General features: G+C 38.9%; 1 protein-coding gene across 4 annotated transcripts in view; it reads left to right on the forward strand.

Moving 5' to 3' along the window:
- pde5ab (phosphodiesterase 5A, cGMP-specific, b) overlaps nucleotides 1-15,231 on the forward strand; it is a 37,305-nt gene that overhangs the window by 7,674 nt on the left and 14,400 nt on the right. For 2 of the 4 annotated variants that reach the window (XM_087789754.1, XM_087789755.1), the window contains exons 1-8: nucleotides 1,782-1,994; nucleotides 5,282-5,771; nucleotides 7,533-7,706; nucleotides 9,321-9,410; nucleotides 10,210-10,281; nucleotides 10,715-10,804; nucleotides 10,876-11,013; nucleotides 13,728-13,795. In XM_087789754.1, coding sequence (XP_087645880.1) covers nucleotides 1,915-1,994; nucleotides 5,282-5,771; nucleotides 7,533-7,706; nucleotides 9,321-9,410; nucleotides 10,210-10,281; nucleotides 10,715-10,804; nucleotides 10,876-11,013; nucleotides 13,728-13,795 — 1,202 coding nt within the window. In that variant the 5' untranslated portion in view covers nucleotides 1,782-1,914. Of the gene's footprint in view, nucleotides 1-1,781; nucleotides 1,995-5,281; nucleotides 5,772-7,532; nucleotides 7,707-9,320; nucleotides 9,411-10,209; nucleotides 10,282-10,714; nucleotides 10,805-10,875; nucleotides 11,014-13,727; nucleotides 13,796-15,231 lie in introns of those variants that run through there. The other 2 variants (XM_087789757.1, XM_087789756.1) reach the window with 1 other exon arrangement.

Raw genomic sequence — 15,231 nt, forward strand, 5'->3', positions numbered from 1 at the left:
GATCCTCTAGGCCTGGTTCTCACGCTTTTTATTTGGTTGTATTCTAGTCATATCATCCGTTTGAGAAATGACACAAGCTCTCTGGAGATTCCATTAATTCACATGAGAAGTTTTGGCCAGCGGTGAATCAAATAAATAAGCAGGGACTTGATATGAGAGCTCTGGGGTGACGCTCACTTCTACATCTTTGAAACTGTGAATACGATAAACCACATGCCCCGTCCTTCTATGTTTTACACCCATGCGTGCAAAGAGTCAAGGAAGAAAAGCATGAATTAATTTGCGGTGCCATGACTTGTTTACAAGGCAATAGATCTTGAAGACTGACGTGTCTTCAGATTTACTTAACACGCCCTAAGTCTACATACTTGTTGCTGTTCCTCCCTTTTAATTGTTAACAAGCCCTTCTCTTCATAGTCATATTATTCTCATTAATACATTCAAAGAAAAAAAAGATTATTAATAAAACCTTGAACCCAATCGTTCAGGTGTGATCCATCCAGGACCATCCTACTTCACGAATACACTAAAACCTTTTTAAGAAAAGACATAATATTGCAGGAATAAGGGTGAATCTGCCGGCCTGCAGTTGATTCAGAACTCTGCAGCGAGAATTCTAACCCGCTCAAGTAGAATAACTCACATTTCTCCGATCCTTAAAACTCTTCACTGGCTTCCAGTTTCTTTTAGGATCAACTTTAAAATTCTGGTTCTTACTTTCAGAACTATTCATGGTCAGGCTCCTCCTTACATCACTGATCTGATCCAGCCTTACACCCCAGCTCGGGCTCTGAGGTCTGTGGATCAGAATCTACTGATGGTTCCACGCACACGACTCAGAACCAGAGGAGAGAAATCTTTTCAGGCTGTTGCTCCTAAGCTTTGGAACGATCTTCCTCCCTCTTTGTGTTTGATGGATCTACTGACTCCTTTAAGAAACATCTTAAGACGTTTCTATTTGTTCAGGCTTTTCCTTGATTTTCTGGAACTCCTGTTGTGTTATCAGTTTTATCTTGACCTTTAAAGTATATACTTTATTGAATATTGTTTTGATTGTTTAATCGCTTTGTGACCCCGGTCTAGAAAAGCGCTATACAAATAAGAATTACTTACTTACTTACATTATGTATCAGGATACAGGGGCAATATTTTGATACTGTAGGAGTGAGCGAGGATTTGTAGTACTACTTTGGCATTGCAGATTTTTTTGGCCACATAACTCTTGACAAAGTTGTAACTGCTTTTAATAGTTTTGAAAATAAAGTATGACCTAACGTCAGCTTTAAAAGCTGCTGGAGTCAACTGTATCCTCTCGTCCCCAGTCATCGCCAGTATGTCACAGGATTTCATCTTTAACTTTAGTGGATGTAATGACTTTTGCCAACTAAAAAAAATTAATATATCATCATGAATAGATATTTCTGCAAAACCTTTAATTTCGCTTTTAAAGTCGCTTACACACTTTTTTTTTGACACAGAACGTTGTTTAAAAAATATAAATTGTACCCGGATAAGCAGAAGAAGACTTTTTTTTAATGTAAAAATGATCAGCCCATGCAAAAAATAAACAAAATAAAGTGTCCTGGATCATAGGTATATTTTTGATGGGGATTTCACTCCTAAAGTCAACAGCATCATGATATATTTAAAGGTACTTTCTTCTCGTTAGTATCGAGTGTCCTCGACGGTCTATCGCGCTCGATGATCCAAGCTCTCCAGGGGTGAGAGAGAAATCCTCCCCCTCTCCCTCCCTCCTCCTCCTCCTCCTCCTCCTCCAGTCGCTCCTCGACGAGGAAGCGTCAGTCACCGCTTCATGACCCGCGTGCACACCGACGCCGCGAGCTCGAGACCGGCCCGCGCGCCGCTCTCCTCCCCCGTGCATGTGAGGAACAGCCGGCGGGACACTTGTGCTCCATGGAGGGCGAGAGGATGGAAGCGTGGCTGGACGACCACCAGGAGTTCACGCACTCCTACTTCACCAGGAAGGCGACAAGGTAGCGCGCGTGTGTGTGTGAGAGAGAGAGGACCTTCTGGAGGTCACTTTGAGATGGTCTTCACCTGCGCTCGTATCTATAGACGCGTCTCTAGGACTTGTTTGAATAAAGCTTGAGCAGCTCAGCTCGTCTACACCTGTCCTGTCCTGGAACCTGAGCAGCAATGATTAACTTTTACTGCTGACAATGATGGTGGTTCATTTATCCTGTGGAGTGGCTGAAGAAGAAGTCCTCACTGAGGTCCTCACAGGTCCAGACCTCTCACCGTCATACACTTTTATAACCTCCGTGCAAGTAGATTTAAATGAATGCATTCGTTTATATATTTGAAAAAAACGTAGATATCCACTACTTTTTGCATTTCTGAATGAAGTCAAACGTACACATGTCAATATATATCTATAAACATGAATGATTATATATTGTTCTGCATGTATATTTCTTTTTACTATGGGTGTGATTTGGAATCACACTATACAGGGGAAACGATACGATATATTGTGATGTATTATGATACTGTAGGAACAAGGATATATATATGTAGTATTGCACAACTAATTGACTCTGGTGTTGCAGAATTTTGCAAAATGCAAAATTTGTTTTGAAATCAAAGTGCCCCCAAAACCTCCGCTTTAAAAATGTATCCTGTGTGGCAGGATGTAGGACGTAATGCTGCCATCTAAAAAATCAATACGGTGCTGTTGAATATCAATATAGTATTGTGAAAAAATATATTGCGATGTATCGCTGTATCAATATTTTCTTACATCTGCTAATACTGCTAATGTTGGGTATATATGATTGATATTGTTGTGTTCGAATAAGAAACACAACTTTGAATTCAAACTGACAAAGTAAGGAGAAGGTTGATATCTGCATAAGATATATATTTATATGTATACTGTATATATTTCTAGTTTACATAGTACCTAAAAAAGTGGAAAAGCGCTATACAAATCAAAATTACTTACTTACTTACCTGCTAAGGGTGTTGCAGTTCAATGACATCACATGTATAAATTGATACATTTCATTTTATTATTTACATAAATTGGTAACAAAGATTGCAAGAATAGTTTGTAACGTTCATCTCTGGCCCTCCTCTTCATCACGTGTCCAAACAATCCTCTTTTATTTTTGCCGCTTTCAAAGCAACTATTGTGTTTTGGTGACTTCAGAACACATGAACGTCTTCCCTAGTGTGCTGCTCATGTAAATGGAAGTCAACCATAAGAAGAATAGTCTGGACTGTGTCTGCTTGTTTGATGTTGAGCACACATCTGTTTGTAGGAGTCTTCTATGCCACTCTCCCTGAGTGCTGATGGGGTCTCCCCTTCCATTTAGCTGTGCAAACAACCACTGTGTAATGTGTACGTCTCCATTCATGTTTTCTGAAACTTAAGCTCTGGTAGTTATTTCCTTGTATTAGCAGTAAAACATAATGTGGTAAATATTTAAGTTAGATAGATATCAAAGTTGTTTGTCCAAGAAGTGATCTACCTTCTGCAGAGATCCTGCTCTATTCAAAGTCTGCAGGACCTGAATTCAAGCGATACACTTAAATAATGATCCACAAATGGCTGAATAAATGTACAAACCCCACACACTCAATTAAAAAATTGCTTTATACGTCACTCCCTCCAAACAAAAAATTGTGACCAGTTTCTCCATCAAATTAACGTTGCAGACTCGAGGCTCGGGTGTGCTGTGACTAACCAAAACAATGATATTCAAAGAGGAGTTAGATTGTCCATCATCTGAAAAAAAAACAACATTTTAACCAGGAACAAGATAATGTACATCATTTAAATTTAGACAATCGGTTTCACTTCATTTGATTTGAAAAACAAAAGATTACTTTTGTGACAGAAACCCTTGTGACCCATTTATCCAGACAAACCATCTGCCAACCACATAATGTTGTTAAAGAACTGCAACAGTCAGTCTACAACCCGCTTTTCTTAACTTTTTTTCTAAAATGACCCAATGGTAATGATTTAAAAATAAAACACCCCTGCTGCGTTGACGGTGATGTCAAAGAGAGAAAAAAACGGAGTGATTCCACACACCAGGGGCTCAGTGGTTCTGGTTGAGAGGCTTCTTTCAGTGAGGTATTGATTGAGCCGCACCTCCTCTGGATACATTAGGCCGGGATCTGTGGGGAGGAAGACGGACTTGAGCCGAGACGCCACAGTCCCCTTGTGCTTAGATAACTCTGGCTAAGGTTTATTAGTCTGGCTAAGAGCCCAAGATAGCACCGTTAATTTCACGGAGGCGCCTCTAACCATCTCCTCCAGGTTTGCTACTCAGGTGAACCCTGAAGAGACATGATCAGGGAGTATCTGTTAAAAACCTGTGCGTGAGTATTTTACACACATTAGTGTGTCAGCCAGACTGCATTGTATTCATCACCAGGCTCTGCAGATCATTTTGTGTCAACCATTCAAAATGTGTTTCATTATTTGTCACCCTTTTCAGTAGTATATTGTTTTTTAATGTATACAAGGACGACGATTCAATATATCACAATACTGTAGGAACAAGGATATACTGTATTTGTAGTATTAACCAATTACTTGACTCTTGAGTTTCTGAATTCAAGGCATGACTATTGATGAAGTCGTAACTGCTTTAATTTGTTTTCAAACCAAAATATCTCTAAACATCTACTTTTAAGCTGCTGGAGTTGACGGTATCCTCTCGTCCTCAGTCATTCCTGGGATCTTGCGGGATTTCATTGTTTCTTTAGCTGCCGAGATGTAATGATTGTTTAATTTCAACACAAAATGAACAAACAGTAGGAATATTTGCACGTTGATTGTAATAAAAAAAAGGTTTATTTTGTTTGACACTCACTTTATTGATACACGAATATGATTAAATAAAGCAACAAAAAATGCAGTGCTGTTAGATTTTGGAACATCAATATTTTCATCATAATAAAACTCATATTTGTCAGTAAATCATATTTTTGCTCTTTGGATAATTAAATGATCTTGGTCAAAAGACTTGAGTTTTATGACTCTCATTCATGTAAGATGTGTGGTAGCCCTGAGATGGTGGTGTATTATGTTGTGTATGATAAAATATTCATACATGATCAATGCCTTCCAGAAGAGGCATGTTAGTGCAATTTGGAATTTCGCCAACCTGCTCAGAGGCGGCTCAGCAGTTCCTACACATTTTTTTTAAAAGTGCACAATGCATCAATGTTTTATATCCTTATAGTCTTCCACTCACTCAAAACCCTGTGAAAAGATGTTGAACTGGCCTTTTTTTTTCTACAGGGAGATGGTGAACGCCTGGTTTGCTGAGCGAGTTCACACCATCCAGCCCTCCACCTCCAAAGAGCATTCCTCACAGAGGAGCCAACAGTTCTTAACAGATAGCCCCCCGGTCACCATCAGCATCTCGGAGAGTCCCTGCCCCTCCCCGGCAACCGTCTCCAGTCCGGCCCCCAGCACACCAACTCGCAAAATATCGGCATCAGAGTTCGACCGCCCGCTAAGGCCCATCGTGGTGAAGGACTCTGAGGGCTCTCTGACGTTCCTGAGTGACACAGACCGTGAAGCTGTCCCTCTGAGGGGGTCTGTTATGGGGGAAGGTGGTGTGGCTGCTTCTGGAGGAGCAGGTCGTGGCAGTGAGGGTGACCGCTGTGCCAGGCTGCTGGAGCTGGTGAAGGACGTGTCCAGTCACCTGGATGTGACAGCTCTGTGCCATAAGATTTTCTTGCACATCAACGAGCTGATCGCCGCAGACCGCTACTCCCTGTTTTTGGTAGGACTGTGGGGAATCCTTGTGCTATCATTGGTCTCTTTCCTGACTCAATAGTTTTGAGAAATAATATTTTCTTCCCTTTTGAAAGTGCTTAACTGCTTCACTGTTGATGCAAAGTAAAACAGTTTTAAAATGTATAACATAAATTCCTACTACGGCGAGGAACTTGACCACAAGTCTTTAAAGAATCTCTTGTTTACAAAAGCGGTTGGAAAACGCTGATGCAACCTGGCGATCATAAAGTTAAAGATGAGTCATTACTACAAGATTGATTGGCTTGACTGACCTACATTAGTGCACCAGGGAGGTAAAATTAGCCTTTTTATATGATGGAGTTGAACTTTGGTTTACAAAGAAAAATATACAACAACGTCAAAATACATGTTTCGATTTAACTTCTGTATTCTATTATTATTTATGTTGCCAAAAGACCTGGTGATACATTTTAACACATCTGTTCTTTAGTCAATCAATTTTGCTAGATACTCCTTTTTAAAGTAGATTTTAAATGATATGTCTGGCTGCCGAGTAAACACCTTAAATTGCATCATGCAAAAAGTCTGCTCTATGAAAAGCATGTGACATGAGTGCAATAATCTGACTTGTGCTTTACCAAAGTGTTGACATAAGCTTATCTGCTAATGGCACATGCAGGAGGGACCAGACGAAATAATCCTCCATTTGTGTTAGCATAGAAGGCTGCAGTGCAAACCAGTTTCCTGCTTTAAAAACTCACATTATTACAATTAATGCTGCACATGCGCAGACCCATATGATGACATTACAATTTTGTCTTCTGGTGCCATGATACTTTACTTTTAGTATTTTTATTGTCAACCTGTTTTGTGACAATACTCACACCGTCTTCTAGTGATGACAGTTTCAGTAAAAACAACATTTTGCTATCGAATGCTAAGTTCCACATCCAAAATAATACACAGAAAGCGATCACAGTAAAAAACCATCAGTCAAATAACTTTTGAAACGCTTCAAAAAAATCATATACACATGGTTTCAAGAGGTTGCTGATGCAGCAGGCTGTATTGGACCTGTTCTAGTCTTGCATGAAGAATGTAAATATTCCTAATACCTCTGCTGAGATATAACCCATCCATCATTTTCTATTTATCTGTTTTCCTCCAGAGCTCTGGTGATCACAACTTATTCACCATTTTACTATAGCGTTTAATTTAATTTCTATGTCCAACTCTTTGTTTGTTATTGCTCTGGGTTGAGCTGCACAGTATCAGAAAAAATGTAGCCGGTCATTTTTTCCTGTCATCTAATAATAGTACCGAATGCCTGCGAGACAGTTTGCTTCATGATAGGTTTTTGTCATCCTTGAGCAGATTGTGTCCAGGCCCACTGGGCCCCCACCACCTTACATTTATAATTAAGCATTTTCTTTCAGTCAACCTTAAAGCAGCATGTAGGCTTATTGGCAACTTTAAATGAAATCCACACATATGTGTTTGTATACACAGTATGTGTGTGCAAATGCTGGGTTGGCTTTAGTACTCAAAAAAAGAAAAAATATCCCCTGCTTGGCTAACATTTATTTACCTGTCACACTTGCCAACCAAACAAATGTCACATTAAGACCTTGGTTTTCAAAATCGGAGTTATATCGACGTTGTTTTACTGTTAAACATTCATCAGAGATAATCATTTACTAATGTTATATATCACTCTATTTATCTCAAGAAACCCCTTTAATGTGATTTCATACTTCATAGGATGTTTGTCATGTATGCTCCGCAGGTGGGAGAGGACAGCTCAAACAGGAAGTTCCTGGTCAGTCGACTCTTTGATGTCGCAGAAGGAACGACACTTGAGGAATCCTCCAGCAGCTGCATCAGACTGGAGTGGAACAAGGGGATCGTGGGACATGTGGCGGCCACCGGACAGCAGCTCAATATCAAGAATGCTTATGAGGTGAGGCCTTGGTTAGTATTGCCGGCCAAATTGTTTTTTTGTGAAAGTGGATTTGGCTCAGATTGCAGGAGAATCTTCAGTCGAAGACAAGCCGGTCATATGTTAGTTAACACTCCCATGAACACAATCCTGCATTAAGATTCTGAAGAGTGACACTCTCACCTCTGACCCTTCTGGTGGTTGATCCTATTTCTTTCTCTGGCTTCAATCAATGACCAAAACTCAAAAATCTATAGCAATGAAATTTAAAACCTTTTCCCTGGATCGTTCTCATAGTATGTGTGAACACCAGACCGTTTGACTTAAGGCAGCTACAGAAGCGCTGACTAATGTACTCGTACAGATTGTGCTGTTAACGAAAAGTGAAATTATGTTTTAACATTAATTGTCTTTAATTTAACCAAGTGACTCCTTAATAAATGACGACAGGTTATACATTGAATTCCTGTTTTATATGCCTCTAAGGGTGTGTTTATTGCTCATATTTGTTGAACTCCAATAGTTCAAGTGGTGATAATCAACTTTTGTTTTTGATGATTTTCAAGTGAAGTATCTTTTTATACACAACATTTTTTGTAGAACGTCAACAGCCCCCATATTAGGGTCCTCCTTTACAGAGCCTCAAACAGATACAGGGAATGTTTTTCCAAGATCACTGGGGATTATTATCCTGGTTTTGTTTGTGTAGATAAGAGATGAAGTATGATAGATGATGGGATGTTCCAGCTGTATCCACTAACTGTTTTGTGTTTCTGCCTCAGTGTGTATAATAGATACACACAAGCAAATTGAAATTAGTGTTTATTCTTTAAGTCTATATTTGTAAAGTGTGTGAGCACATTACTCAGACATAACCAGGAGTGGCACGTCGGCCTGAGGCTGAATTTATGAACACGCGCAAACACACACAGATGAACTAATTCCAGGAAGTCCATCTGCGTCATCTGAAGGGACTCAGTGTCTCTTTGATTACATCTTTGACTTCCATCACTCTGGTCGTGATCCCTCAGCAGTCAGCAGCTTCGTGAGAATCAAACACACATCCTGCAGGAGTTTGATGTTTGTTAGACCAAAGCAGATAAGAAGAGGTTTCAGGTAATATTAACCGTTGCTCTGCACAATCAGTTTTGCTTGATACACACTTTAAAGTCACGTAGTAACTGGTCACGTATTTTATTCCCACCGTGTGTTTAAAAATCATCTGGTCTTTGGTAATCTTGATCTGTTTAGCTCCCATCAAAAGCTGTTGACCCGTGTCAGGATGACGGACTGTCAAGGTGCACTGATGCATGTAATACATGTCAGACGGTATCAAGACATCAGGTTATTATGGTCATGATCCACTGAGGGTTGTGGCATCTGAGGTCCGAACCGACAATAATGATGAAAATGACCCAAACAATGGATGAGACAGAAAAGTTTGACTGGTGTAGGTGATCTTTGTGGCTGGTCAAGCTGCATTGAAATCCTTCCTCATGGATATTCTTGTGTTAAAGTATTTAATTAAAGTGCAGCCATTTAAATGGATTTTAAACAATATTGTAAAAAAGTATTTCAGAATTAAACATGTTGGTTTCTCTTTGTAAGGGTTAAAATACTGTTTTTGATCCACAGGACCCTCGGTTTAATGCAGAGGTGGACCTGATCACCGGATACAAGACCCAAAGTATCCTCTGTCTGCCCATCAAGAACCACAGAAATGAGGTACAACCACACAAAGAGAGAATTAAGTGATTTGTCAGAATGTAAAAAAATTCACTTCAAATAACGAATCTCCTTGTAGAGAAGGATCAGTGTCACAGAACCCTTATATGTCCTGGATACATGTTTGTGGAAGAAAGTGATAAGTCACCTTCTCTGGAGATTAAATTTTCTTTCATTTGTTTTGGTGTTTTGATTTTGCAGCACGATACGATGTAGTGATATAGGAGGTTGTATTTCTGGTAAAACAAAATTGCCTTTAAGGGAAAGGCCAAGAGGATTTGTATCATGTAACTGATATGGTAATGTTTAAAGGAGCATTTAATAAACATAAAGCAAATGAACATCCAGGGATCATGAGTAGTAGAGCTGCAAACAAACTTTCTCACGGTCTGTCAGAAAGTGCAGGCAGCAAACTGAAAGACATGTGCTTCGATCAAGTTAGGGGGCCATGAAGCTGGGTTTTGGGGATCTGAGTGAAAAGACAAATATTAGGTCTTTGAAAAAAAGAAGGTCTCTGACAGTTAATTGTGTAAATGGTCAAGGAGATTTCGGTGAGTTGAGTAAAACGATGAGGTCAGCAAAATAATGTAGGTGTAGTAGAGAAATATAAGATGAGGTAAGGGAAACAGTGAATGGGAGAAGTGTGGATAAAATGTCAGACAAAAAGACGTTAGGCATTAAAAGGCAGGGAGTTGCATTGTCTGCCAACGAATGCAGTATGTTACATTCATGACATTGAGCTCTTATTTTGATCTTCATGAATACAATAGTGAATAACTCAGTGTCTCTTTAATATCAGGTTGTTGGGGTGGCTCAAGCCATCAATAAGAAATGTGGGGAGGACGGTGCTTTCACGGATCAGGACGAGAAGGTGAGTTTTGTTTTACCCTCGGGTGCTTATATTCCTGCTCTGATATTTTCTGTGCGTATCTTAGTGTTTATTGCATTTTCCGTTTAAAAGAAGTTTATAATTAACATGGCACTGAAGACTTAAGTCTCCGTGCACAACTAACAGTCAGAATAGCCTGGTGTTTCAGGCAGTAAAACAATTTACACTCTATTCTAGAGCCAAGGATTTTACATTTTAACAACCTGTTCTGTGGCCATAAAGTCCAGGTTGTTGTTTTTATCTGAGTAAATGTAGAACAGGGTGTTTCTTTTAAGTTTCAATTAAACTGCCCAACATCAATGCTTTTCCTTCGTTGTTATAAATGTCCTTCCTCTGACAATTTGTCAAGTCTCAACGCTAACATCGCCCTCTCTCCCGTGAATTATTCTTTTGTTCTGCTCTCTTCCCTCTGCAGGACTTTTCGGCCTACTTGGCCTTTTCTGGCATCGTCCTGCACAATGCTCAGCTCTACGAGACGTCGCAGCTGGAAAACAGACGCAATCAGGTGTGTGTGTTTCCAACATGTGTGTCGTGTTTGTCCACCGCGTGGCTATTGACATGGACCTGTGTGCACAGGTGCTTCTGGATCTGGCCAGTCTGATCTTCGAGGAGCAGCAGTGTCTGGAAGTGTTGCTGAGAAAGATCGCAGGGACTATCTTGTCTTTCATGCAGGCTCAGGCTTGTACTGTCTTCATCGCTGATGAGGACTCAATGGTCAGTGCACACATACACACCTTAATTTCATCCTTTCTATTCCATACGTTCACCTACAAACATGACCTCTGATCGTAATTAAAGTATTGTGTTAATCGGTGGTTTTCTTGACTTTAAAATTAAATACAATATAAATAATTGTATTTAATTATCTGATGCTCACAGTGTTTGATTTATAGAATATTAACCTCATCTAAAAGACTAGATTTTTTTCCAATAGGAGTCCCAATCGATCTTTACATCAACTCCTTATACTATTCTTATACTATGTTTCCATCTGAAAAAGCTGCACATCATGGCTAAGCTTTCTGACTCAGAAGTAAGTGTGAGCTTTGTCCTTTTAGAGCTAAACGCTCTCTTTGCTCTCTTTGACACAGAAAACCTCTCTTGCTCTTTGTTACCGACGCATTTTTAGAAAAAGTGAAGTAGGACAGCCAGGCAGTCCTGATGAAAAAAGCGAGAACACATTTAGCAGCTGCTCAAGGCGAGATTGTGATTTTAAAAATAAGACAGTTAGATTGGTCTTATGACAGAGTTTTGTAACACACTCTGTGGTGAGGGCAGGATGACCAGACGGCTCCTGTTCACATAATGAACAATCACTGATTACAGAAGAGCTCTTCTACCTTGTCCGCTTCATTGGACTCATTTCAAGGCGGCAGATATTCTTATGTGACTGAATCCCAAATCTTTCCTTGATTTTGCCTCAAACAAATAATCCTCAGTGATATTTGTTAAGTGATATTTATGAATTCATGCTAATAACAAAGTTACATGTTTGGTGATCATTCATCTTTATAAGTTTGGTAAAAAAAAAAACTACAGCTTACTTAGCATTAAAGTTGACCTTTTCATTTTTGAGTAACTATCATCTGCTCTATAGATCTTAAAAGAAGCTGTTATTGTGTTTTGTTTCCCCGACTGTCCTCTTCATTGAATGTTTAGTGTCATTTATCATGTACGTGTCTCCGTGTGACCTTTTCCCTACAGTTTTATAAGCTTCTTTGTTTCCTCCTCCCCACTAAACATTTACTCTGAGATCACAAATTGTATCTACAAGACACGAGTCTGCCGAGAAGCATCTCTGTCCTGTGTCTGTTAATCGTCAAGTTGGTCAAACTTACGTTTTCTTCAAAGAAACCAACTTTTCTGGGTGTGGGAGCCGTGCATGTGTTTCTGTTCCTGATCAAAGAAGCTGCAGTTGTTTTTTTTAATGTCACTGCTTTCCAAAACAGACTCCTGGACTGTTTAGACACATTTATTCTCAGTTGTTAGTGTTTGGCTCAATGGAACGTTGTCAAAATTGTGACTTTCACGCAAGCCACTTTTCTGGATAAAAAAAAAAAGCTGAGGCATTTTGATTATTTAAGGTGGACTCAATGCAGACTAAAATTTTCTTTAGACATAATAAATGGTGATGATTAATTTTATTTCACATAGTTTAAATATTTGTTATCTTTTAGGAAACTTACTGGTCTATTTTTCACTTCTTGCTGTCTGTAAATACGTATTTCCATTACTTTGTAACTACTATTTACTTCCTTCTCAGTCTAATTTTGTAATTTTATATCTAATTTCCAGGCATGAAGTATGACAACCCACTTCAATGTTTTTTGTGGTAATATTCTAAACATAATTTCACAAAACAGTGATTTGGAGATTGATAACACGACCAATATGTTGTGCCAAATATTTTTTTCTGAAAAGCATTATTCTGAATATTGTATTGCTTTATATTTGCTTTATTGCTTTATATTAACTTTACAAGTAACTTTTTGGTTAATGTGATTGTGGAATTAGAATAGAAGGGAGGTAAAAATGTCCCTCACCTTGTGTCCTCTGTGTCCACTGTACTCACGTGTGACGTAACTTAAACGTCAGAATCAACCGTATAAGACAAGGCATCTGTTAAATAACTTAGTGGACATTGTGAATAAATGGTTAACATGGTCGTTGAGAGAACAAAAATAAGAGCCACCTATAGCAAACACATTGACCCCCCTTTGTCCCACCTGGAATGGAAAGTATTGTAAAAAAAATCATATTATTAGGTCTTTAAATAGTCAACTTGAAGCACAGGGGGAAAAATACAGCAATAAATTATTCAACCTTCCTCCCAACCCCAATTAATGTCATAACACTGAGGGTTCCTGGTTCCGTATAAATCTGCTTTATTAGCTTCAGCCAGAAGACTGAAGGTGTGTGTTTGTACAGGAAAGGTTAGCAGGATAGTCAGGCTGTTCTAAAAAGGATTGTCCATCTATAACATCCTGCTCTGATCTCTTAAAAAAGGAAAAACAATCCTTTGCGAGGAAATGTGAGTGCAGGTTGAGAGAAAACAAGTCCCTATAAGGGGGAAAGAGAAAGGAAGCTGGAATGTGGGGATAAACTCTTTCTCTGGCAAGGCTGGACAAACAGTAGATCAACGTCAGAGTTTTTATTCTCAAAGACATACATGACAGCAGAGTGGGTCTGAGTGTGAGCTTGAAGACATATTTCACTTAATTGAAGGAACCAAGAGTCAATGCACTGAGCTCCAGTGAGGCACAGAGATGCTTTTATAAGTTTGAAACCAAACCAGGACCTGGAATGTTTTTGTATGGTCACCTGACCCTAATGCAGTTACCCCCATGAACACATCACCCCCTGTTGAGCTGTAGACTCATTATTGTCAGTCAGCGAAGGTCTCACACTTTCTTGTGTTCTGTCTGCAGAACTCATTCTCCAGCGTCTTTCACATGGAATATGAGGAGCTGAGTGAGGTCATGGACACCCCCAAAAGGTAAGCGATCGCTCTCTGTAGGTCAACTGTTTCCCCGCAGGAAAGCCAATTCAAGTAATTTGTGCTCCCTTAGAAACCTGCCACAAGCAGGTTGAGACGTGTGAATGACGAGCAAATTGAAGGTTGTTAAACAAAATTAGTTTCTCTACATATAAGTGATAACAGAAGAACATTGACAGAAGAGAAACAACCTCAACCCGTATATTTAGGATTCATATACATCCAACAACACGTGACAGTTGTGACAGACCCAATAGGCCTGAGCACAACCAAAAACTATCATGTGAAAACCAGCTTACTGATTTTTGACTATTTTGTTATTTATTCCAGTTTAACTATATATAAATGTTGTAAAATATTTTAGTTTTCATTTTTATATCGTTTATTATATATATGGACTATTTATTTTTTTTGGTCAGAAAATCGAGTGCAATATTATACCATATTATCATGTCATGTTCAAAGTGCTTTTACTATCTATATGTGGACTAAACAATAGGGTTGTTTTTCTCTGGTTCATCTTTCTTTTGCTTTTAATAAACCATGATTGGTTGATAGGAAGATAAATAGTTAACTCTGGTGAGATTATTTTATCAAATATACCCCAGGAATTTGTTGTGACATGTTTTATCTCAAGAACAAAATAATTAGAATTACATTCAATATATTTTTGTTTCATTTTTTTGTTTTAGGTATCTACAGAATAAGAACAATTTCACAACAATTTATATATACTTTCTAACATATCCAGCACTGACTCTTCAAAGCTTCTATGCCTTTAAATTGCGGTGGATTTTACTTCAATGTGTGTATAATACATGACACTCTTGGCCATAGAGCTGTGTATGGAGAGAATTGGACCAGATCACATGCTATTATTGGACCTGTCAGACCATGTATACATCCTGGCCCTGCAGACGAAGACTGTAGACAGGAAAGGAAAAAAGGTTTCTCTTAGTCAGTTTATAAGGTTCAGTAAAAGTGACCAAGAAGCCACAGAATAGATACTTTCAACAATGTCAGGGAAGACAGGTTCCAGGTGAGTTGGTGTCTTCAAGTCATAGCTGTTCTAATGTTTAGATCGAATAACTGCTGTTATATCTGTGTTTATGTGCTGAGATTCCTCTGTGGAATTATAAAAAGTAGGAATCTCCAACTGGGCCAAGAAGAGAGGCAAAGACCCTTCAGGGTATGAGCAGAGGCTTTTATAGTGACATTAACCTCGGGCTGCAGCTCCTAAATGTTTATTTTTCAGCTGCTGAAAGTTACATTTAGCTCAGGGCATTTGTCCTGAACTAGAGGAAGATTTTTGTCTTGAATTTCGAATGTAACAAATACCTGGTTTCTAGACATTTTTAATGAATACAAATGCAAACATAAACATCTTGTTGACATGTCTGATGCAAAGTATTAACATGATCCTTATTTCCATGAGT

The sequence above is a fragment of the Callionymus lyra genome, chromosome 4, assembly GCF_982586985.1.
Source record: "Callionymus lyra chromosome 4, fCalLyr1.hap1.1, whole genome shotgun sequence".
In the NCBI taxonomy this organism is placed as follows: Eukaryota; Metazoa; Chordata; class Actinopteri; order Syngnathiformes; family Callionymidae; genus Callionymus; species Callionymus lyra.